The sequence below is a fragment of the Salmo salar genome, chromosome 20 (genome assembly GCF_965601325.2).
Source record: "Salmo salar chromosome 20, fSalSal1, whole genome shotgun sequence".
In the NCBI taxonomy this organism is placed as follows: domain Eukaryota; kingdom Metazoa; phylum Chordata; class Actinopteri; order Salmoniformes; family Salmonidae; genus Salmo; species Salmo salar.
In genome coordinates this window covers 12663036-12685992 of record NC_138310.1, presented here as the reverse complement: position 1 = coordinate 12685992, position 22957 = coordinate 12663036, and the positions used below count along the sequence as shown (strand labels likewise).

Genomic DNA, 22957 nt, shown 5'->3' with positions numbered 1-22957 from the left:
TGCCTGTCCACGACCTGCCTATTGCCTGCCCCTTGTATTTTAATAAATATCAGAGACTCGAACCATCTGCCTTCTGTGTCTGCATCTGGGTCTTGCCCTGTGTCGTTATAGTTGGAACCCTTTTGAACAATCAGAGCCTTACAAGCATCCCACGGAAAGGCCCAACTCCCTTTCCAAGGCGGCCCTGTCGACTGAGAGAGATCCACGCGGACTCAGACATTTCACGTAAATACATTCATGATTTCTTACTCAAAGCAGGCTGCGGTTCGTGTAGTATATGGTTACTGTAGGTGAGAGTAGTTTCTAAATGTACCAACGTTAAGTGTCTCTCTCCCTCTCTGTCTCGCCCTGCCCTCTTCATCTCTTTTGTAACAAGCAGCCATATTGTTATCAGTCCTCTAGGGACCTGTTTTGAATGTATTAAGGGTGTATGTTTATCCTGTGTTACCATTTAATTAGCTAGTAAATAAATTATTAAACCAATTTGTGTAGTACTGAATAATAAGTAAGGTTCGGGTTTTTGCAGATGCAAGGAGGTTACGACTGTTCAGAATGATTATATGATATGAGGTTATGATTAATAAGTTGACTGTTTTTAGATGTGATGGGTAAATGCCTTTGATAGTTTAATTCGGGAGATGGTAACTCTTTAAAGAACCACTCTCATGGTGCCCCAGATCCTAATGAGTTAATTGTTACATGATTAATTTAATCGGGTAACAATTAAACATAGTTTGTTGATTAGATAAATAACAGTCCTCAGATTAATGTTAATGTCAAGTCACGACAATGAATGAAACCTGAGAAGCTTATGCTGCTCAGTGTTAAATCTATTTCCAAGATTTTGACGCAAAAGTTATGCTTCCAGTGTTGCAGGTAAGAAAAATGACAACCCAGACAACCCAACCCATGAAAACCCAGCGTAGCTTCTATGCAAGCCTTAATTTGATCCAGCTGTCTTGTCTACCTTGAATTATTCTAGTGTGTAGAACAAGTTTTAGAATCCCACACCAAATAAAATGTTCTCCTTTCTTCTGGGCAGACTTTGGGAATGTGACAAGAACGTGGAGCGTTATCGAACCAATAGACTGAGTTATTCATGGTATTGATCCTATTTGTGAGTGCTCACCAAGCCAGTGCTCTCCAGTAATCTTGCCGAAGCCGTTGCGGTATGCGTCCCATGCTCGGAAGAAGTTCACTGCGCCATCCTCTCTGCGCTGAATGACCTGGGAGGATAAACAGAAAAAGAAAAACACCCCATATTATTACCATGGCAACATTTTGGTATATTGTTTTGTGATCCTAAGTGCCCAAATGCAACCTAATCCAGGGCAGTATTCATTAGTACACACCATAGCGTTGTGCAACAGAAAACGAAAATGACCGTTTCTTATTGGACAAGCTCAAGTAGTCTCTCCCTGTTTCAGTCTGTTTTCTTCTGTTTGGTACCTTGTGAATATGACCCTGAATAATTGGTTTTCGCCAGCCCCATTTGGTGAAAATGACATTGACCCATTTGGTGCTGCTTTAAATGATGTGCAGTTTATAAAGGCTTCATGAAGCCTTCATGAACAGAACATAAATGTGTCACAAATAATCTATAACCATATGTCATGCTCTATAAAAGGGTTCATAAAATAACCACCCATGTCAAATGTGACATAACCCACTTGCACACTCTTGGCATATGTGTTATATTATTATTATTCTACAATGTAGAAAATAGTAAAAATAAAGATAAACCCTTGAATGAGTAGGTTTGTCCAAACTTTTGACTGGCACTGTATCTCATGATAATGACATAACAAAAGTTGTTTTGATGATTGACAGTATGGCTGAGGCAGCCGAGCCCACGGTGGATCAGCACATATGTTTTTATTGATTGCTACACTAAGGGATAGTACATTTCATGCTAACATTATGCTTTAATTTGTGTTTGGAACTCATTATCAGTTTATAAGTTAGAATGTTAGTAAGCTAACTGTCCCTTACATTGAGCTAAGAAATCTTGGCACATCTAAGCCCTCGCGGGGCATTTAAGCCCTGAACGATGCCTGACAGGAGGACCTGTTTCCCAGACTGTTTGCAACTGCCAAGACCACAACCAATCTCATGAAAGCAACAAGGTAACTAACTTGGCTAGTCTTGCGAGTCAGCCTGCTAACTAGCTAGTTATCTAGGTTGTCTTGTTAGCTAGCTTGTTATGTATGCTGTTTGTTAGCTTACATAACTGATATGTGTATACAATAATTGCAGATTAGCAGTCAGTGCATTACGTACAGTGCATTGGGAAAGTATTCAGACCACTTAACTTTTTCCACATTTTATTACGTTACAGCCTTATTCTAAAATGGATTAAATAAAAAAAATCCTGTTCAATCTACACACATTACCCCATGAAGACTAAGCAAAAACAGGTTTGTTCGTTTTGTTTTGCCAATTTCCAAAAAAAATAGAAAACCTAAATATCTTATTTATGCCATGAGACTCCAAATTGAGCTCATGCACATCTTATTTCCATTGATAATCCTTGAGATGTTTCTACAACTTGATTGGATCCACCTGTGTTAAATTCAATTGATTGGACATGATTTGGAAAGGCACACACCTGTCTATATAAGGTCACGCATGTCAGAGTAAAACCAAGCCATGGCGTCAAAGGAATTGTCCGTAGCGGTCCGAGACAGGATTGTGTTGAGGCACAGATCTGGGGAAGGGTACCAAACATTTCTGCAGCATTGAAGGTCCCCAAGAACACAGTGGCCTCCATAATTCTTAAATGGAAGAAGTTTGGAACAACCAAGACTCTTCCTAGAGCTGGCCGCCCGGCCAAGCTGAGCAATCGGGGGAGAAGGGCCTTGGTCAGGGTGACCAAGAACCCGATGGTCACTCCGACAGAGCTCTGAATATCCTTGAGTGGCTCAGCCAAAGCCCGGACTTGAACCCAATCGAACATCTCTGGAGAGACCTGAAAACATCTGTGTAGCAACGCTCCCAATCCAACCTGACAGAGGATCTGCAGAGAAGAATGGGAGAACCTCCCCAAAGAGAGGTGTGCCAAGCTAATAGCTTCATACAAAGTACTGAGTAAAGGGTCTGAATACTTATGTAAATGTCATATTTCAGTTTTTTTCTGAAATCCTGGTTTTGCTTTGTCATTATGAGGTATTGTGTGTAGATTGATGGAAAAAAAACAATTTAATCTATTTTAGAATAAGGCTGTAATGTAACAAAATGTGGAAAAAGTCAATACTTTCTGAATGCACTGTATATGATCAAGACTGCCAGGAATAGAGCGCACCCAGACTGGATCATATGCATAATGCACTGACTGCTAATCTGCCTGCAAGGAGCCTTACCTATGAAACAGCCAGCAAGGCAGCATCCCGATTTATCAGCCTCTGAGTATGAAATTGAATCTGATCATCCTGTCAAGAATGGAGCTCACCCACCGTAAATGTACATTTTATCCACAAAACATGAAGTGTCCCTTTATAATTATACTCAAATCAAACCACAAATCAAATCAAATTTTATTTGTCACATGTGCCGAATACAACAGATGTAGACCTTAAAGTGAAATTCTTACTTAATCAACAGTGCAGTTTAAGAAATAGAGATAAGAAAATATTTACAAAATGAACTAAAGTAAAAAGTAACACAATAAAATGACATAACAATAACGAGGATATATTGGATATAATGTAAATAGTGGGGGTGGCCATTTGATTAATTGTTCAGCAGTCTTACAGCTTGGGAGTAGAAGCTGTTAAGGAGCCTTCTGGACCTAGACCTGGCGCTCCGGTACCGCTTGCCGTGCGGCAGCAGAGAGAACAGTCTATGACTTGGGTAACTGGAGTCTTTGACAATTTTTTGGGCCTTCCTCTGACACCGCCAAGTATATAGGTCGGATGGAAGGAAGCATGAAACCAGTGGTGTACTGGGCCGTATGCAGTACCCTCTGTAGCGCCTTACGGTCAGATGCCGAGCAGCTGCCATACCATGCGGTGATGCAACTGGTCAGAATTCTCTCTACGGTGTAATTGTAGAACTTTTTGAGGATCTACCTCAGGCCAGGAATTCCTCGATACTTCTTTAATATTAGACAGTTATTGACAAATAGACACACACCACCGCCCTTCGTCTAACAAGACGTAGCTGCTCTGTCCTGCCGATGCATGGAAAACCCAGCCAGCTCTATCTTATCCGTATCGATGTTCAGCCACGACTAGGTGAAACATAAGATATTACAGTTTTTAATGTTCTGTTGGTAGGATAGTCTCGACCATAGATCATCCAGTTTGTTTTCCAGTGATTGCACGTTGGCCAATAGAACAGATGGTACTGGCGATTTACTCCCTTGCCTCTGTATCTCTGCCTTTTCTTCACGCAAATGACGGGGATTTGTGGTTGGCCTCCAGAAAGCAGTATATCCTTCGAGTCTTTACAGAATTTTTTTCTTCTCCAGTTCGAGGTGAGTAACCGCTGTTCTGATGTCCAGAAGCTCTTTTCGGTCATAAGAGACAGTAGCAGCAACTTTATGTACAAAATAAGTTAAACAATGCGAAAAATAAATAAAAAATAGCACAGTTGGTTAGGAGCCCATAAAACGGCAGCTATCCCCTCCGACGCCATTGTATAGACTGATACAACATATGAGTTATGTAAGCTAACAACCAGCTAGCTCACAAGACTAGCCAAGTAAGCTGCGTTGTTCCTTGCATGCGATTGGCTGTGGTCTTAGGGGCGGCAATGCCCTGCATAGCGATCAACGCAGCCACAGGGTACCTTTATGAAGTGGTTATTGTGCATCTGAACAAATTAATGGATGATGCGTGGTACTTTTGATTATAATGTGATCATGAGATAAATAAGTTGTGGTCTCGGCATAAAGAGGGAATTTTTATATTTATTCATAAATCCTCTCTTGACATCCATACTTAATAAAGGCTTCATAAATCAAAGTAATCTGATGCTTCACAAAGCATTTATAACCTTGTCATGTATATTGGTAGAGCATTGCAATGCCAGGAAAGTGGGTTCGAATCCCGAGACCAGGTATACGTAAAAATGTATGCACGCATGACTGTAAGTCACTTTGGATAGAAGCGTCTTCTAAATTGTAATGTCTTTAAAAGCAAGTCAAAATGAGGTTCAGTAGTGTGTGTGGCCTCCACGTGCCTGTATGACCTCCCTACAATGCCTGGGCATGCTCCTGATGAGGTGGCGGATGGTCTCCTGAGGGATCTCCTCCCAGACCTGGACTAAAGCATCCGCCAAATCCTTGACAGTCTGTGGTGCAACGTAGCGTTGGTGGATGGAGCGAGACATGATGTCTCAGATGTGCTCATTTGGATTCAGGTCTGGGGAACGGGCGGGCCAGTCCATAGCATCAATGCCTTCCTCTTGCAGGAACTGCTGACACACTCCAGCCACATGAGGTCTAGCATTGTCTTGCGTTAGGAGGAACCCAGGGCCAACCGCACCAGCATATGGTCTCACAAAGGGTCTGAGGATCTCATCTCGGTACCTAATGGCAGTCAGGCTACCTCTGGCGAGCACATGGAGGGCTGTGCGGCCCCCCAAAGAAATGCCACCCCACACCATGACTGACCCACCGCCAAACCGGTCATGCTGGAGGATGTTGCAGGCAGCAGAATGTTCTCCACGGCGTCTCCAGACTCTGTCATGTCTGTCACGTGCCCAGTGTGAACCTGCATTCATCTGTGAAGAGCACAGGGCGCCAGTGGCGAATTTGCCAATCTTGGTGTTCTCTGGCAAATGCCAAACGTCCTGCACGGTGTTGGGCTGTAAGCACAACCCCCACCTGTGGACATCGGGCCCTCATACCACCCTCATGGAGTCTGTTTCTGACCGTTTGAGCAGACACATGCACATTTGTGGCCTGCTGGAGGTCATTTTGCAGGGCTCTGGCAGTGCTTCTCCTGCTCCTCCTTGCACAAAGGCGGAGGTAGCGGTCCTGCTGCTGGGTTGTTGCCCTCCTACGGCCTCCTCCACGTCTCCTGATGTACTGGCCTGTCTCCTGGTAGTGCCTCCATGCTCTGGACACTACGCTGACAGACACAGCAAACCTTCTTGCCACAGCTCGCATTGATGTGCCATCCTGGATGAGCTGCACTACCTGAGCCACTTGTGTGGGTTGTAGACTCCGTCTCATGCTACCACTAGAATGAAAGCACTGCCAGCATTCAAAAGTGACCAAAACATCAACCAGGAAGCATAGGAACTGAGAAGGGGTCTGTGGTCCCCACCTGCAGAACCACTCCTTTATTGGGGGTGTCTTGCTAATTGCCTATAATTTCCACCTGTTGTCTATTCCATTTGCACAACAGCATGTGAAATTTATTGTCAATCAGTGTTGCTTCCTAAGTGGACAGTTTGATTTCACAGAAGTGTGATTGACTTGGAGTTACATTGTGTTGTTTAAGTGTTCCCTTTATTTTTTTGAGCAGTGTATTACAGTGGGGGGAAAAGTATTTGATCCCCTGCTGATTTTGTACATTTGCCCACTGACAAATAAATTATCAGTCTATAATTTTAATGGTAGGTTTATTTGAACTGTGAGAGACAGAATAACAACAAATATATCGAGAAAAACGCACGTCAAAAATGTTATAAATTGATTTGCATTTTAATGAGGGAAATAAGTATTTGACCCCCTCTCAATCAGAAAGATTTCTGTCTCCCAGGTGTCTTTTATACAGGTAACGAGTTGAGATTAGGAGCACACTCTTAAAGGGTGTGCTTCTAACCGCAGCTTGTTATCTGACCACAGCCAGGAACAGCAGGTTACCTGCAAGAAACCACAAAGGAGCACACGCTTAACCTGTTTAGGATAGGGGGCAGTATTTTCACGTCCGGATAAAAAAACGTGCCCGATTTAATTTGGTTATTACTCCTGCCCAGAAACTATAATATGCATATAATTGTTTGATTTGGATAGAAAACACCCTAAAGTTTCTAAAACTGTTTGAATGGTGTCTGTGAGTATAACGGAACTCATATGGCAGGCCAAAACCTGAAAAGATTGCATACAAGAAGCGCCCTCTCTGATCATTTCTTGGCCTTCTATAGCCTCTTTATGGAAAATACAGGTCGCAGTGGTGGGTAGTATATGGGGCTTTGGTGACAAAACGGATGGCACTGTGATAGACTGCATCCAGTTTATTGAGTAGGGTATTGGAGGCTATTTTGTAAATTACGTCGCTGAAGTCGAGGATCGGTAGGATGGTCAGTTTTACGAGGGTATGTTTGGCAGCATGAGTGAAGGATGCTTTGGAATGCTTTGGATGCAAAATAGGAAGCCAATTCTAGATTTAACTTTGGATTGGAGATGTTTGATGTGAGTCTGGAAGGAGAGCTTACAGTCTAACCAGACACCTAGGTATTTGTAGTTGTCCACATATTCTAAGTAAGAACTGTCCAGAGTTGTGATGCTGGACGGGCGGAAAGGTACGGGCAGCGATCGGTTGAAGAGCATGTATTTAGTTTTACTTGTATTTAAGAGCAGTTGGAGGCCATTGAAGGAGAGTTGTACGGCATTGAAGCTCGTCTGGAGGGTTGTTAACACAGTGTCCAAAGAAGGGCCAGAAGTATACAGAATGGTGTCGTCTGCATAGAGGTGGATCAGAGACTCACCAGCAGCAAGAGTTGGCCCAATAATTGAACCCTGTGGCACCCCCATAGAGATTACCAGAGGCTCGGACAACAGGCCATCCGATTTGACACATTGAACTCTATCAGAGAAGTAGTTGGTGAACCAGGCGAGGCAATCATTTGAGAAACCAAGGCTATTGAGTCTGCCGATGAGGATGTGGTGATTGACAGAGTCGAAAGCCTTGGCCAGGTCAATGAATACGGCAGCACAGTATTGTTTTTTATCGATGGCGGTTACGATATCGTTTAGGACCTTGAGCGTGGCTGAGGTGCACCCATGACCAGCTCTGAAGCCAGATTGCATAGCGGAGAAGGTGCAGTGGGATTCGAAATGGTCGGTAATCTGTTTTTTGACTTGGCTTTCGAAGACCTTAGAAAGGTAGGGTTGGATAGATATAGGTCTGTAGCAGTTTGGGCCAAGAGTGTCCCCTCCTTTGAAGAGGGGGATGACAGCAGCTGCTTTCCAATCTTTTGGAATCTCAGACGACACGAAAGAAAGGTTGAACAGGCTAGTAATAGGGGTTGCAACAATTTCAGCAGATCATTTTGCTGCCTAATTATTTAAATTTTTTCCTAAATTCAATCTGCGCCAAAACTTTGGCAACAATAATATGTATTGCTGCTAGTGTATCACAACCAGCCATGATTGAGTCCCATACTGTAGGGCGGCGCACAATTGGCCTAGCATCATCCGGGTTTTGCCAGGTAAGGTCGTCATTGTAAATAAGATTTTGTTGCTGCCTAGTTAAATAAAGGTTAAATGTAAACAATTTTAAAATAAAAATAGCGGCAAACAGTTCGCCAGAGGTTTTCTTTCTGGCAGACAATTCTCTCAAAATTCTATTTGAATCTGTGGCAGAACTGTGGCAGCAACATTGCCACTAGTGGCAAACAGTTTACAAGCCGTTTCAGGTGAACACGTGAGTTTCAAGACCAGTAATTGTTGATGACCAATCAAGGGGAATAGACACATCTGAAAAATCTAGCTTGCTATAGTACCTACCAAAAGTGTTAATTAAACTTCATTATAAACTTTAAAATTGTGTTAGCTAAATGATGCCAAGTTAGCAATGTCATGTTCTATGGGATGGAGTGAAAAATATTTTGTTGATATCAGTTTCAATCTGTCAGCGCCACTGACTGACTGGCAAGCTATCATATTTTTGCACAATTCATGTGATAGGTAGCTAGCTAACTATTTATTTGTGAATATGTTACTGTCTTTTAATACCAATACGCTAGTGTCAGTAGTATGTTAGCTAGCACAACAGCTAAGGTAGCAATAATATGAGTTGATTTCACATCAAAGCAAAACTTTGATGTGAAAGGATAACCTTTTCCTACCTGTGGTGTTGGAAGAGGCTTCATTGGGAGGAGGCTGCATCAACATATGTTTGTGGTGCACTCACTCATAACACTTTTTGTTGTTGTAATAAATGAGTATTGTCTACAAGATTGACAAGGTAAGTAAGTGCATGTATTTTTGCATGCATAGCTTTGAGATGTAAATTACACTCTTAAAAAATGTTGGATTTTTTGGATGATTCAATTGCTGGGTTGCAGGCATATGGTCAATAGTTGGGTTGTTTTCTGTAAATACAGCAAGGTTGGGTTGTTGCTGCTGGGTTATAAAGGTCGGGCTATGTATATTTGACCAAGACAGTAGGTTAATTATCCTGCTACCAGCTTGTGAAGTCCACCAGAATACTTGCAAGTATACTTGTAAGGAAAATGGCTAACATTATTTCAACTGTGAAAATGGTAAGTAACAAACTTTATGAATTTGATGGACATTCAGGTTAAATAGGTTGTCCTATCATAATTAGGTGCTAGCTAACGTTAGCTTGAGCCTTAGCTAACTAGATAACAACCATTAGCTAGCTAGCCATTTCTGTACTAATATCTTTGACTGTGGTAACGTTAGCTAACCTTATCCTCGCAACCATGTTCGCGACGCTAGTTTATTGAAGTATTGTTGCGTAATATAACTAAATGTAAAAAATGTTGACGATGTTTGGCTAGCTAGCTAGCTAGCAAACTATTTCAGCATCTGTAAGGGTACTTAGCTAGCTTAGTCTGACACTTCTGGACTGTCTCAGACATTATTTCCCTCGTTAGCTAACATTAGCTAAATTAGCTGGCTAGATAAGTTAGAAAAGCTACATTTTACTTATTCTCTATCTGGGTTAATTAACCTGTTAGGGCTAGGGGGCAGTATTGACACGGCTGGATAAAAAACATACCCGATTTAATCTGGTTACCACTCCTACCCAGTAACTAGAATATGCATATACTTATTACATATGGATAGAAAACACCCTACATTTTCTAAAACTGTTTGAATGGTGTCTGTGAGTATAACAGAACTCAAATGGCAGGTCAAAACCTGAGAGATTCCTTTACAGGAAGTGGCCTGTCTGACCATTTCTTGAACTTCTTTTCCATCTCTATCATTTACTAAGGATCTCTGCTCTAACGTGACACTTCCCACGTCGTCCATAGGCGCTCAGAGCCCGGGAAAAAACAGAATGTCGTCATTCCAGCCCCAGGCTGAAACACATTATCGCCTTTCTCAAGTGGCCGATCAAGGGACACTGGGTTTATGCGCGTGACCCGACCGCCCCCGCCTTTGGGATTTTTTCCTCTGTTTGCCGAAAAGGAGATTCCCTGTCGGAATATTATCGCTTTTCTACGAGAAAAATGGCGTAAAAATTGATTTTAAACAGCGGTTGACATGCTTCGAAGTACGGTAATGGAATATTTAGAATTTTATTGTCACGAATTGCGCCATGCGCGCGACACTTCTTTACTATTTCGGATAGTGTCTGGAACGCACGAACAAAACGCCGCTATTCGGATATAACGATGGATTATTTTGGACCAAACCAACATTTGTTATTGAAGTAGCAGTCCTGGGTGTGCATTCTGACGAAGACAACAAAAGGTAATCAAACTTTTATAATAGTAAATATGATTATGGTGAGTGCTAAACTTGCCGGGTGTCTAAATAGCGAGCCCGTGATGCCTGGGCTATGTACTTAGAATATTGCAAAATGTGCTTTCACCAAAAAGCTATTTTAAAATCGGACATATCGAGTGCATAGAGGAGGTCTGTATCTATAATTCTTAAAATAATTGTTATGCTTTTTGTGAACGTTTATCGTGAGTAATTTAGTAAAATGTTAGCGAATTCCCCGGAAGTTTGCGGGGGGTATGCTAGTTCTGAACGTCACATGCTAATGTAAAAAGCTGGTTTTTGATATAAATATGAGCTTGATTGAACAAAACATGCATGTATTGTATAACATAATGTCCTAGGGTTGTCATCTGATGAAGATCATCAAAGGTGAGTGCTGCATTTAGCTGTCTTCTGGGTTTTGGTGACATTATATGCTAGCTTGAAAAATGGGTGTCTGATTATTTCTGGCGTGGTACTCTGCTGACATAATCTAATGTTTTGCTTTCGTTGTAAAGCCTTTTTGAAATCGGACAGTGTGGTTAGATTAACGAGAGTCTTGTCTTTAACCTGTTAGGGCTAGGGGGCAGTATTTGCACGGCTGGATAAAAAAAATGTACCCGATTTAATCTGGTTACTAATCCTACCCAGTAACTAGAATATGCATAGAAGAACACTCTAAAGTTTCTAAAACTGTTTGAATGGTGTCTGTGAGTATAACAGAACTCATTTGGCAGGCAAAACCCTGAGACATTTTCTGACAGGAAGTGGATACCTGATGTGTTGTATTACCTTTAAACCTATGCCATTGAAAAACACAGGGGCTGAGGAATATTTTGGCACTTCCTATTGCTTCCACTAGATGTCACCAGCCTTTACAAAGTATTTTGAGTCTTCTGGAGGGAGATCTGACCGAACAAGAGCCATGGAACGATGATGGCCCATTAGACACCTGGCGCGCGAGTTCATGTTGGGTACCCTCGTTCCAATACGGTATAAAAGAGAATGCATTCGTCCACCTTGAATATTATTCATGTTCTGGTTAAAAAAGGCCCTAATGATTTATGCTATACAACGTTTGACATGTTTGAACGAACGGAAATATATTTTTTCCCCTCGTTCATGACGAGAAGTCCGGCTGGCTTAGATCATGTGCTAACAAGACGGAGATTTTTGGACATAAATGATGAGCTTTTTTGAACAAAACTACATTCGTTATGGACCTGTGATACCTGGAAGTGACATCTGATGAAGAGAATCAAAGGTAATGGATTATTTACATAGTATTTTCGATTTTAGATCTCCCCAACATGACGTCTAGTCTGTATCGCAACGCGTATTTTTCTGGGCGCAGTGCTCAGATTATTGCAAAGTGTGATTTCCCAGTAAGGTTATTTTTAAATCTGGCAAGTTGATTGCGTTCAAGAGATGTAAATCTATAATTCTTTAAATGACAATATAATATTTTACCAATGTTTTCTAATTTTAATTATTTAATTTGTGGTGGTGACTTGACTGCCGGTTATTGGAGGGAAACGATTTCCAAAACATCAATGCCATAGTAAAACGCTGTTTTTGGATATAAATATGAACTTGATAGAACTAAAAATGCATGCATTGTCTAACATAATGTCCTAGGAGTGTCATCTGATGGAGATTGTAAAAGGTTAGTGCATCATTTTAGCTGGTTTTATGGTTTTGGTGACCCTGTCTTTGAATTGACAAAACATTACACACAACTCTTGTAAATGTACTGTCCTAACATACTCTAAATTTATGCTTTCGCCGTAAAACCTTTTTGAAATCGTAAAACGTGCTTAGATTAAGGAGATGTTTATCTTTCAAAGGGTGTAAAATAGTTGTATGTTTGAAAAATTTGAATTTTGACATTTATTTGGATTCAAATTTGCCGCTCTTGAAATGCACCTGCTGTTGATGGAGTGCACCACGGGTCTAGCCCATAGAGGTTAAATAGCTGTAAAATAGTCATATGTTTGAGAAATTGAAGTAATAGGATTTTTAAGGTTTTGAAAATCGCGCCACAGGCTGCCAGTGGCTGTTACGTAGGTGGGACGCTCTAGCCCATAGAGGTTAACCAAGATATTCTGCAGGGTTATCTCATGCTTGCATGGTAATTGATTGAGCTAACCTGTTGGGGCTAGGGGGCAGTATTTGCACGGCAGGATAAAAAACATACCCGATTTAAACTGCTTACTACTCTTGCCCAGAAACGAGAATATGCATAATGGTAGATTTGTATAGAAAACACTCTAAAGTTTCTAAAACTGTTTGAATGGTGTCTGTGAGTATAACAGAACTCATATGGCAGGCCAAAACCTGAGAAGATTCCATACAGGAAGTGCCCTGTCTGACAATTTATTGTCCTTCTGTAGCCTCTCTATCAAAAATACAGCATCTGTGCTGTAACGTGACATTTTGTAAGGCTTCCATTGGCTCTCAGAAGGCGCCAGAAAGCGTAATGAGATGTCTGCAGTCTCTGGGCAAAGAACAGCAGCAGAGTTTGTTACTGGCCTGCCTGGGGACAGTGACACTGGAGATGCACATTCATGTGAATTCTCCATTTTGTTCTTTCAGTCTTTGAATGAATACAACGTCGCCCGGTTGGAATATTATCGCTATTTTACGAGAAAAATCGCCTAAAAATTGATTTTAAACAGCGTTTGACATGCTTCGAAGTACGGTAATGGAATATTTTGAAATTTGTTGTCACGAAATGCGCTCGCGCGTCACCCTTTGGATTGTGACCTGAACGCACGAACAAAACGGAGCTATTTCAATATAACTATGGATTATTTGGAACCAAATCAACATTTGTTGTTGAAGTAGAAGTCCTGGGAGTGCATTCTGATGAAGAACAGCAAAGGTAATCCAATTTTTCTTATAGTAAATGGTGAGGGTCAAACTTGGTGGGTGTCAAATTAGCTAGCCGTGATGGCTGGGCTATCTACTCAGAATATTGCAGAATGTGCTTTCGCCGAAAAGCTATTTTAAAATCTGACACCGCGATTGCATAAAGGAGTTCTGTATCTATAATTCTTAAAATAATTGTTATGTATTTTGTGAACGTTTTATGCTGAGTAATTAAGTAAATTCACCAGAAGTTTGCGGTGTGTATGCTAGTTGCTAGTTCTGAACATCACATGCTAATGTAAAAAGCTGTTTTTTGATATATATATGAACTTGATTGAACAAAACATGCGTGTATTATATAACATAATGTCCTAGGAGTGTAATCTGATGAAGATCATCAAAGGTTAGTGCTGCATTTAGCTGTGTTTTTGGTTTTTGTGACATATATGCTTGCTTGAAAAATGGCTGTGTGGTTATTTCTGGCTATGTACTCTCCTAACATAATCTAATGTTTTGCTTTCGCTGTAAAGCCTTTTTGAAATCGGACATTGTGGTTAGATTAACGAGAGTCTTATCTTTCAAATGGTGTAAAATAGTTCTATGTTTGAGAACTTTGAATTATGACATTTTGTGATTTTAAATTTGGCGCTCTGATGTGTCACTGGCTGTTGAATAGTGCGGGACGATTTCATCCCACCTACCCTAGAGAGGTTAACTTAGCTAGCATTACTGTACTGTTTTTCCACAGTTTCTGACAGTAGCTAGCTAACGTTAGAGTTACCTTACCTAGCTATGTTTCTAATATTTCTTTATTTCTGTTCTTAAATGCAGAGGTCAAGGCCAAAGTTTGGGAGTAAGTAAAACTGAGAAATTCCTTTTTGAGAGTGGGGACAGAGCTTTGGGGGGGGAGAAAACACAGATTTTCATTGACCCTCTGTAAAACAGCATCTACGTCTTCCACATTGTCGATAACCAATAGTACAACCTTAATGGAACCATGCAGCCACCTTGGGAATAGATGCATTACATGCACAGCTACCTTAGATAGTCTGGCCTTAATTTTACCATACTAGCTTTATCCGTCATTTGCACAGATATTCTGTCACAGTAACAAATCTGACACACAACACACACATCACATGCTGGGAGAAGCTCAAAGTGCCTTGCTCAAGAGCACAACAGCAGTATGTAGTATACAGAGATATTGTAGCTAGTAACCCTCTGCAGATTTCCCCGCAGGCAAATCAGGGGTTCAAATATCGGTCTGCCTTTTTAACCTCGAAACTACTGCCGTCCCTATTCATTATGCTCTTTCCTCACTCCCTTGCCTTTGTTCAACCATTTTACCTGGCCTATCAACCCTTCCTTGAAAATATTTAACTTAGAAATCTGGGTGAAACTATCCCTTAAAGGCTCCCACCTAGCTGTTAAGCCTAGCTGTTAAGAGTGTTGGGCCAGTAACTGATAGGTTGCTGGTTCAAATCCCCAAGCCAGCAAGGTGGAAAAATCAGCCTTTCTGACTTTGAGCAAGGTGGTTAACCCCAACAACAACTCTTCCTCAGGTGCCGAAGACGTGGATATTGATTAAGGCAGTCCCCCCGCACCTCTCTGATTCAAAGGTTTATTGCATTCAGTTGTGCACCTGATTCGGTACCCCCTTTTGCACCGGAAGAGATGGATCAGGAAACACTCTTGTTTTTGGACGACTCGACTATATCCTGAGGTTAAAGAAGAACATAACAGCCTTACACGCAGAGAGTATTCTGTAAAATGTCATCTTTTGATACACGAAGGGAGGTCCTAGGGACACACACATGAATACATAGCACTGTGGACACACCAAATGACACATCAAGCTTGAGAAGTAGCCGTGTCTTGCCAGGTACATGTTTAAAGATTTGTTGTGCATTTTGAAAACTGATTGTTAAAAGGAATTTATAATTCATTGAATACTTTCTGCTCACAACACAGTCAGATGTGAGAGGGCAGCCCAGATGACCAAGTTGCTGAACAACCTCTGGCCGGCAAACCAGGTTGCGGAGTACATGAAGGACACCACGGTCCAGAGGGCTCAATGGACCAGACTCCGTGTCTGCATGGTGTTTTTTTTTTTTTTTTACAAAAACATTAGACTTCAATTTGATTCTGTTTGCTGTGATTAACTAGCCTGACTGACGCGACCCACGTGACTCACAGCGCAGGGAGAGCTGTGACCACACTGGACTGGATAGGAGGCTGTTTGTTAATGCAATATTTGCTAATAAATTGTGCTTAGGGGTTTGAGTGGTTCTCTCAAACGTGTTTTTTCTTCCTTAGGGTTGAAACCTCTCATTATTTGTATTTGAAAATACAACCATTGTAACAGAAACGGGGCGACGTTCAGGGGCTGTGTGTGTTTGAGTGAGAAAGACACAGAGGAGAGCCAACCAGTAAAAGCACAGCCCCCTTCATTATTGACACATTGTGCCGACAACATCAAAAAGCCACTCCAGACTCTGAAGTCAGGAGGACTTCAATAGTTAGGTGTTAGCCAGACTAGTGATTAACTGCAATGGAAAATTAATTGTCTGGCTACAACATAACACAATATGGGGCAGAGTCTCACAAGAATTAGAAACCTCATTGGTTGTGGATACAGTGGGAATGTGTGAATTTGAGCAAGTGTGATGTCATTAATGTTTGTGGATATGTACGTAAAGGTTAAGTTGTCTGTTGATTTTGTCAATGTATGTTTTTGTTGACAAAAAAAGTAAAATAAAATATTACAAAAAAAAGTAATTGTCTGCTTCATTGTGTTGGCTCTTGGGGACTGCTCACAGGTATTTACGGTCATTAGTGTCACGCCCTGATCTGTTTCACCTGTCCTTGTGCTTGTCTCTACCCCCTTTCCAGGTGTCGCCCATTCTCCCCACTTATCCTCTGGGTATTTATACCTGTGTTTTCTGTCTGTGCCAGTTCATCTTGTTTGTCAAGCTTACCAGCATTTGTCCTGTTAGCGCCTGTCTTTTCCCAGCCTCTTTTTCTCATCCGCCTGGTGTTTGACCTTTGCCAGTCCTGACCCTGTACGTGCGCCTGTCCCTGAGCCTGCCTGCCGTCCTGTACCTTTGCTCCTACTCTGGATTATCTTCCCCTGCCTGCCTTGACCTGTTGTTTGGCTGCCCCTGTTACAATAAACATTGTTACTTCACACAGCCTGCACTTGGGTCTTACCTTGATACCTGATAATTAGTGGAGTGGCATTGGAGCAAGGTACTCTACTTGGGGCACAGGGTGTGTGCAGTTCAAATCCTATCATGTGTTTATCAACTTTCCCACTGTGCCCCAACATGGGAATTTCTACAGACCATGGTTTTATCATCTGCCAGAAACAGAATCACTCACAGTAAGATTTTTTTTTTTTCACTGAGCAATAGTGGATAAGTATCTGCTCATTTATGTAGTGTGAGAAGTGACAGGAGGATGCTAAAATGCTCTTATGGCACTATTTATAGCTTATAAACTGACTTTTTTATGCATTTGGGCCTGCTTTTTGCCTATAGTACATTGCTCGTTTGCCTTTAGCTCAACTACAGAAGCGCGTTCTGGTACGCTTTCATTATATCGCAACAATTTATTTTAAATACAAATGTTACATGTTAGGGATTGTGAAAAGTGCTTTATGAATGAAATAGTTAGGCAGGTAGCCTTAGGCAGGTAGCAGGTATTTTCTTCATTACCATGCAGATTTCAAGATAAGATGTATTTGATTTAGACATTGAAAACATGTTGTTTAGTATATTTACTACATTTAGTATGTTTAATTTTTTTCTCTGTGAAGTAAATTCATTTAGTTGTGATTTGGTTTATGTAGATACATTTCAGTGTAACACACAGTAACCCAAAACTTGATAAATTTGCATATTCATACTGAGTTAGCAGCAAACAGACTATTCGCCAGCTTCAGTTTGCCCCAAAAATGATTTGCATTAGAAAATATGAGCTTGCTGCAAATTTTTGGCCATCAGTAGAATGTTCTCCACAAGTTTCCCAGTATTGTTTGCTAGAAGTTCACAAGTTGCTGTGAAAATATGAGCTTGCCGCAAATTGTGGGAAACCTTAGGCCAACTGTTTTACAGTAAGGGTTTCCAGGTTTCGGATTTTACAATTTTTTTGAACTTTTGAGTTCTGGGAAAGACCTAAGAGTGTAGTTGCCCTTTAATTCAGTGCTCATGACCTGCACTATTTGGTTAGCGGTGTTTCTGTAGCTCAGTAAGCGCACATATGATGAGTTTGCAAATCAAATGCCCACTTGTGGCACCACAGGACAGTGAAAAAACTAGTAAATTCACCTTTATTGATTGTAATTTAAATTAGTTTGTAGTAGTAAAGTGAGTTAGATTACAGACATACCTCAATCATTATTTCAAATAATTTTGGTGACTTCACTGCAATAGTTAAAGGTTAAATATATATATATATATATTTTAATTGATAGCTAGCTAGCTAATGAAATGCAGCTAGCTAGTAGGCTCAGCTAAATACAAATCCCCCTAGAAACAGCCACGTCTCAGTCACATCATGAGATGTAAATGAAAGAGGAATATAATAAATCAAATCGAATGGAGTTTCCCATATACTCATTTTGATTATTTCCGGTGAAACACAGATATGCCCTTATCCAAATGCTGTGATGAAGGCATTTCCTAACAGAACTGCTAACTTTATTTGTTGTTACTTTTAAGATTTAACCAACATGCAGAACCTCCAGCAGGTAGAGAGGCAAGAACCCTTCGTCCGCCAGGTCAGGATCAAGCTACACTAGTCACAGCCCTGTGTAATGTTCAATGTAATTGCATTGCTGGACTTTTTTGAACAAATAAAAGGAAATGTATGGTTTATTAAACACGTTTTAGCTGTTAGTGAATTCCCTAGGTTTTAATACATTTGTGTTAACATCATTTAGCTGTATGTATGTGTCATGAATCACCAAAGCTGTCTGACTTCATAGTAAGTACTGTGTCATATAATACAGGGCATTTATTCATGTGTTATGAATGAGCAAAGGGGTCTGACTTTAAAGTAAGTACAGGCCTCATCCAATATAGAGTCTTATGGATGTGTTATGAATGACCGAAGATGTCCCACTTCAAACTATTACAGGACACTACATAAAGTGTAATTAAATAGGTTATTAAGGTTCTGCTGATTTATGAAGGACAACCACAGAGTCATAATTCCAGCTAATCCCTGCCCATTTCCACAATTTATCAGTGGTGTAAAGTAGGGATGCACGATATATCGGAAATTGGCTGATATTAGCTAAGAATGCCAACATTGGTATTGGCCCGATGTCTGTCTAGTTTAACGCCGACGTGAAAAACCAATGTCAGAGCTGACGTGGATGCCTATATAACGTAGGTACATGACGTAATGATGCCACGTAAAGTTTTGCGCTACACGTGCAACACAGCATTCCTAACCTAGCCCACAATGTCTGCTGTGTGGATCGAGCAGTCAATAAGTTGCGCAGTCATTTGAAAGAGTAAGAAAATCTCAGCGAGACAACTCAAAGGCGAAATCCATTAACGCCAAGATAATGGAATTCATTGCCCTTGACAATCAACCATTCTTTGTCGTGGGTGATGTTAGCTTTTGCGACTGCTCGAGCATCAATACACACTAACGTTAACAAGTGCGCTATTGTTCCAATGTTGCCCTACCGGAGTTACACAGTAATAGCGTCACTGCTATTAGTTTCACGACATATTATGGAAGGCCGTTTGGGTCTTTGCGTGTCAAAAAAGATACACGTCAAATAACACTATTTGACGCGTCAAGTAACACAGTTCTATTATAGAATGTTGTGTGTTCTGAATTTGCATGTGCAAGCCAAGCGCCACCACTACTATCAGTAGCATTGTCAAAGCTGTACAAAATCTGCAAACAAGCAAATACAGACCACGAACGATGTGTTTACAATACCGCGTTGGTAATAGCATTATTTGTTTGACCGCAACTTCTGGGGTAGCTAGATAGCTTTAGCTTGGTAGTTAGAATGCACCAATACAACCAGCCTGAAAACAATGACCAGAAGAAACTTTTCACTATTCTTAGCAATGATTTAGGAGCTAACCAGCTACTTAACCCTGTTGCCCAAAGCTAACGTTATAAGCAGCCAACTAGCTTCATCTGGCTAGTGTGGCTTGAGCTGACCGGGTTATGTGTTGTGAAGTTAGGCACAATAGTGGAATTTGCGGTTTGCCTTCAAAATAAAAGTACCTCTTTGAAAGTGATGCAGAAGGTTACAATTGTTGGAATCATGCCATATTTAGACTAGATAATGTTAAACAAGGTTGGAATGTGAAACAATGAAATTATGTATCAGTCTACTCGGTGACACCCACAGAACACAACTGTGAAGAGTTTACGCAAATATTAGCATTGTTGCTCTTATCGCGGGACTGTGACTGTGTGAAATCACCTCCCAGTCAGCCTATTGTGTGTATTGACATTCATATTGCACTGTACAGCTTTACTTAAGGATTGGGGATCAATGAAATGGGGTGACAGTCTACTCGATACCTAATATATTTTTTTCCCAACGTTCTCAGAGTTATCAGACTCCAAAACATCCACGCAGTATTATTTTTCCTCGGGAATAGTGTTCAATACACATAGGTTGACAATAAATGTGGCTCAATTTAAAGTTGTTTCAGAGTCCCGCAATGAGAGCTACGATACTAATGTTTTCTGGGTGTCACTGAGTAGACTGATACACAATGTCACTGATCCACAATCCATAGGTAAGGCTGTACAGTGAAATAAGTATGCCCTCAATGAAATTCGAAAGTATAATACATCCAATCCAGTGTGATTTCAACAGATTTGGCTTTTGTTGATTCTATATAACAACATTCCAACCTCGTTTAGCATGATCTGTTAAATTATGGCATAATTCTATTAATTGTAATCATTTCCCATCACTGTCAATTACATACTTTTATTTTGAAGGCTAACTGCAACGTCCACTATTATGGCTAATCCTTATTGTGGCTACCTTCACATAGATGGATCCGACCACCATTAATCAAATAAGAACTGTCTTATAAATTAGCGTTATTTTAGATGACACCTAGGTATATAGTTAGCTAGCTAACTATAGCTACTGAAACAGATTATGTCCTTTTGCTATGTTTTTGGGGAAGAACATTGTTTGTATCCATGAGCTAGCTAGCTTTTTTTTATGACCAGCACTGTAGGTGCACGAGACAACTTTCCCAGCATCATAGCATATGAATCATTGTGATAGTGTAATCAATGTTTAATAACGCGTTAAGTTATTATGTGACGTGCAGTCATATTCAGGTCCTAATTGGTCAATAAGCTTATTTGACACGTCAAATAGGGTTATATGACATGTAAAGACCCAAATGGCTTTCCATAGAAATCCTGGTTGAGAATGAAACGACTGAACAAATGAACAATGAAACAGCACAGCAAGTAAGTGAAAGAAATAGGTTTTTGTATGCTTTATTGGTAATGGGGACATACGTAAATGCCAACAAAATAACTTTTTGGTCAGTGTGGTGTGTGTGTGTGTGTAACCTTTATTTAACTAGGCAAGTCAGTTAAGAACAAATTCTTATTTACAATGACGGCCTACCTGGGCCAATTGTGCGCCGGATGTGATACAGCCTGGATTCGAACCAGGGACTGTAGTGACGCCTCTTGCACTGAGATGCAGTGCCTTAGACCACTGCATCCATGTGTGTGTGTTAATTTTAAATATAGGTTATCGTTATACTTTTTGTTTTGGCAAGGAAAATATCGGTATCGGCCAAAATGTTTATATCGGTGCATCACTGGTGTAAAGTACTTAAGTAAAAATACTTTAAAATACTACTTAAGTTGTTTTTTGGGGTATCTGTACTTTACTATTTATATTTTTGACAACTTTTACTTTAACTCCACTACATCCCTAAAGAAAATAATGTTCTTTCTACTCCATACATTTTCCCTGATACCCAAAAGTACTCGTTACATTTTGAATGTTTAGCAGGACAGGAAAATTGTCCAATTCATGCATTTAAAAGAGAAAATCCCTGGTAATCCATATTGAATCTGATCTGGCAGACTCACTAAACACATGATTTGTTTGTAAATTATGTCTGAGTGTTAAATTAAAAAACCAAGTGTATCGTGAAAGTGCTTATTATAGTATATCTGGTTTGCTTATTATAAGGAATTTGAAATGATTTACACTTTTACTATTGATGATTAAATGTACTTTTCATACTTAAGAATATTTAAAACCAAATACTTTTACTCAAGTAGTATTTTACTGGGTGACTTTCACTTTTACTTGAGTAATTTTCTATTAAGGCATCTTTACTTTTACTCAACTATGGCAATTGGGTACTTTTTCCATCACTGCAATTTGTCTTCTTAAAATGGTATTTAAAACCTAACCCTAACTAATGAAGGTCAAGTTTGATGCGTTGGTCCACCAGAAGTTTCTCACATTTGGGCGGATGTGTCTGGGAACGAGATTAGGTGTAATGTGACTAACATGACTTCCCTTTAGAGCATGTGCCATTGTTCAGCACAACATGTCACCCTTTTTAATCTCTAAAGGATCGACCCCTTTTTTTCAATTTTCGCCTAAAATGACATACCCAAATCCATCTGCCTGTAGCTCAGGCCCTGAAGCAATGATATGCATTTTCTTGGTACCATTTGAAAGGAAACACTTTGAAGTTTGTGGAAATGTGAAGAATGTAGGAGAATATAACACATTAGATCTGTTAAAAGATAATACAAAGAAAAAAACAACCGTTATTTTGTATTTTTTTGTACAATCAGCTTTGAAATGCAATTTTCTGGCAATTTTCAAGTGCAATTTTCTGGCCACTAGATGGCAGCAGTGTATGTGCAAAGTTTTAGACTGATCCAATGAACCATTGCACTTCTGTTCAAAATTTCGTATCAAGACTGCCCAAATGTGCCTAATTTGTTTATTAATAACTTTTCATGTTCAAAACTGTGCACTCTCCTCAAACAATAGCATGGTATTCTTTCACTGTAATAGCTACTGTAAATTGGACAGTGCAGTTAGATTAACAAGAATTTAAGCTTTCTGCCAATATCGTCTATGTTCTGGGAAATGTTCTTGTTACTTACAACCTCATGCTAATCGCATTAGCCTATGTTAGCTCAACATTCCCGCAGGGGACCCTCCGATCCTGAAGAAGATAAAGCACATAATTATATCATATTTGACATGGGTGAATGTCACACAGTTATGACACATTTACAAACCCTTTATAAAGCATGACACAGTTATAGATGTTATGTAACACTTATGTATTGCTTATGAAGGCTTTATGAAGTCATTATAAGCTGAATGTCATTTAAAGCGGGACTGAACAGTCCATATCATGTCAACATATCCTTCTCCTAAATGCCTAAAACACT

General features: G+C 40.3%; 1 protein-coding gene across 1 annotated transcript in view; it reads right to left on the bottom strand.

Moving 5' to 3' along the window:
* The window catches only part of LOC106580129 (fibrinogen C domain-containing protein 1), a 229272-nt gene that overhangs the window by 70856 nt on the left and 135459 nt on the right, over positions 1 to 22957 (bottom strand). The window contains exon 5 of the mRNA XM_014160835.3: positions 1130 to 1226. Coding sequence (XP_014016310.2) covers positions 1130 to 1226 — 97 coding nt within the window. The remainder of the gene's footprint in view (positions 1 to 1129; positions 1227 to 22957) is intronic.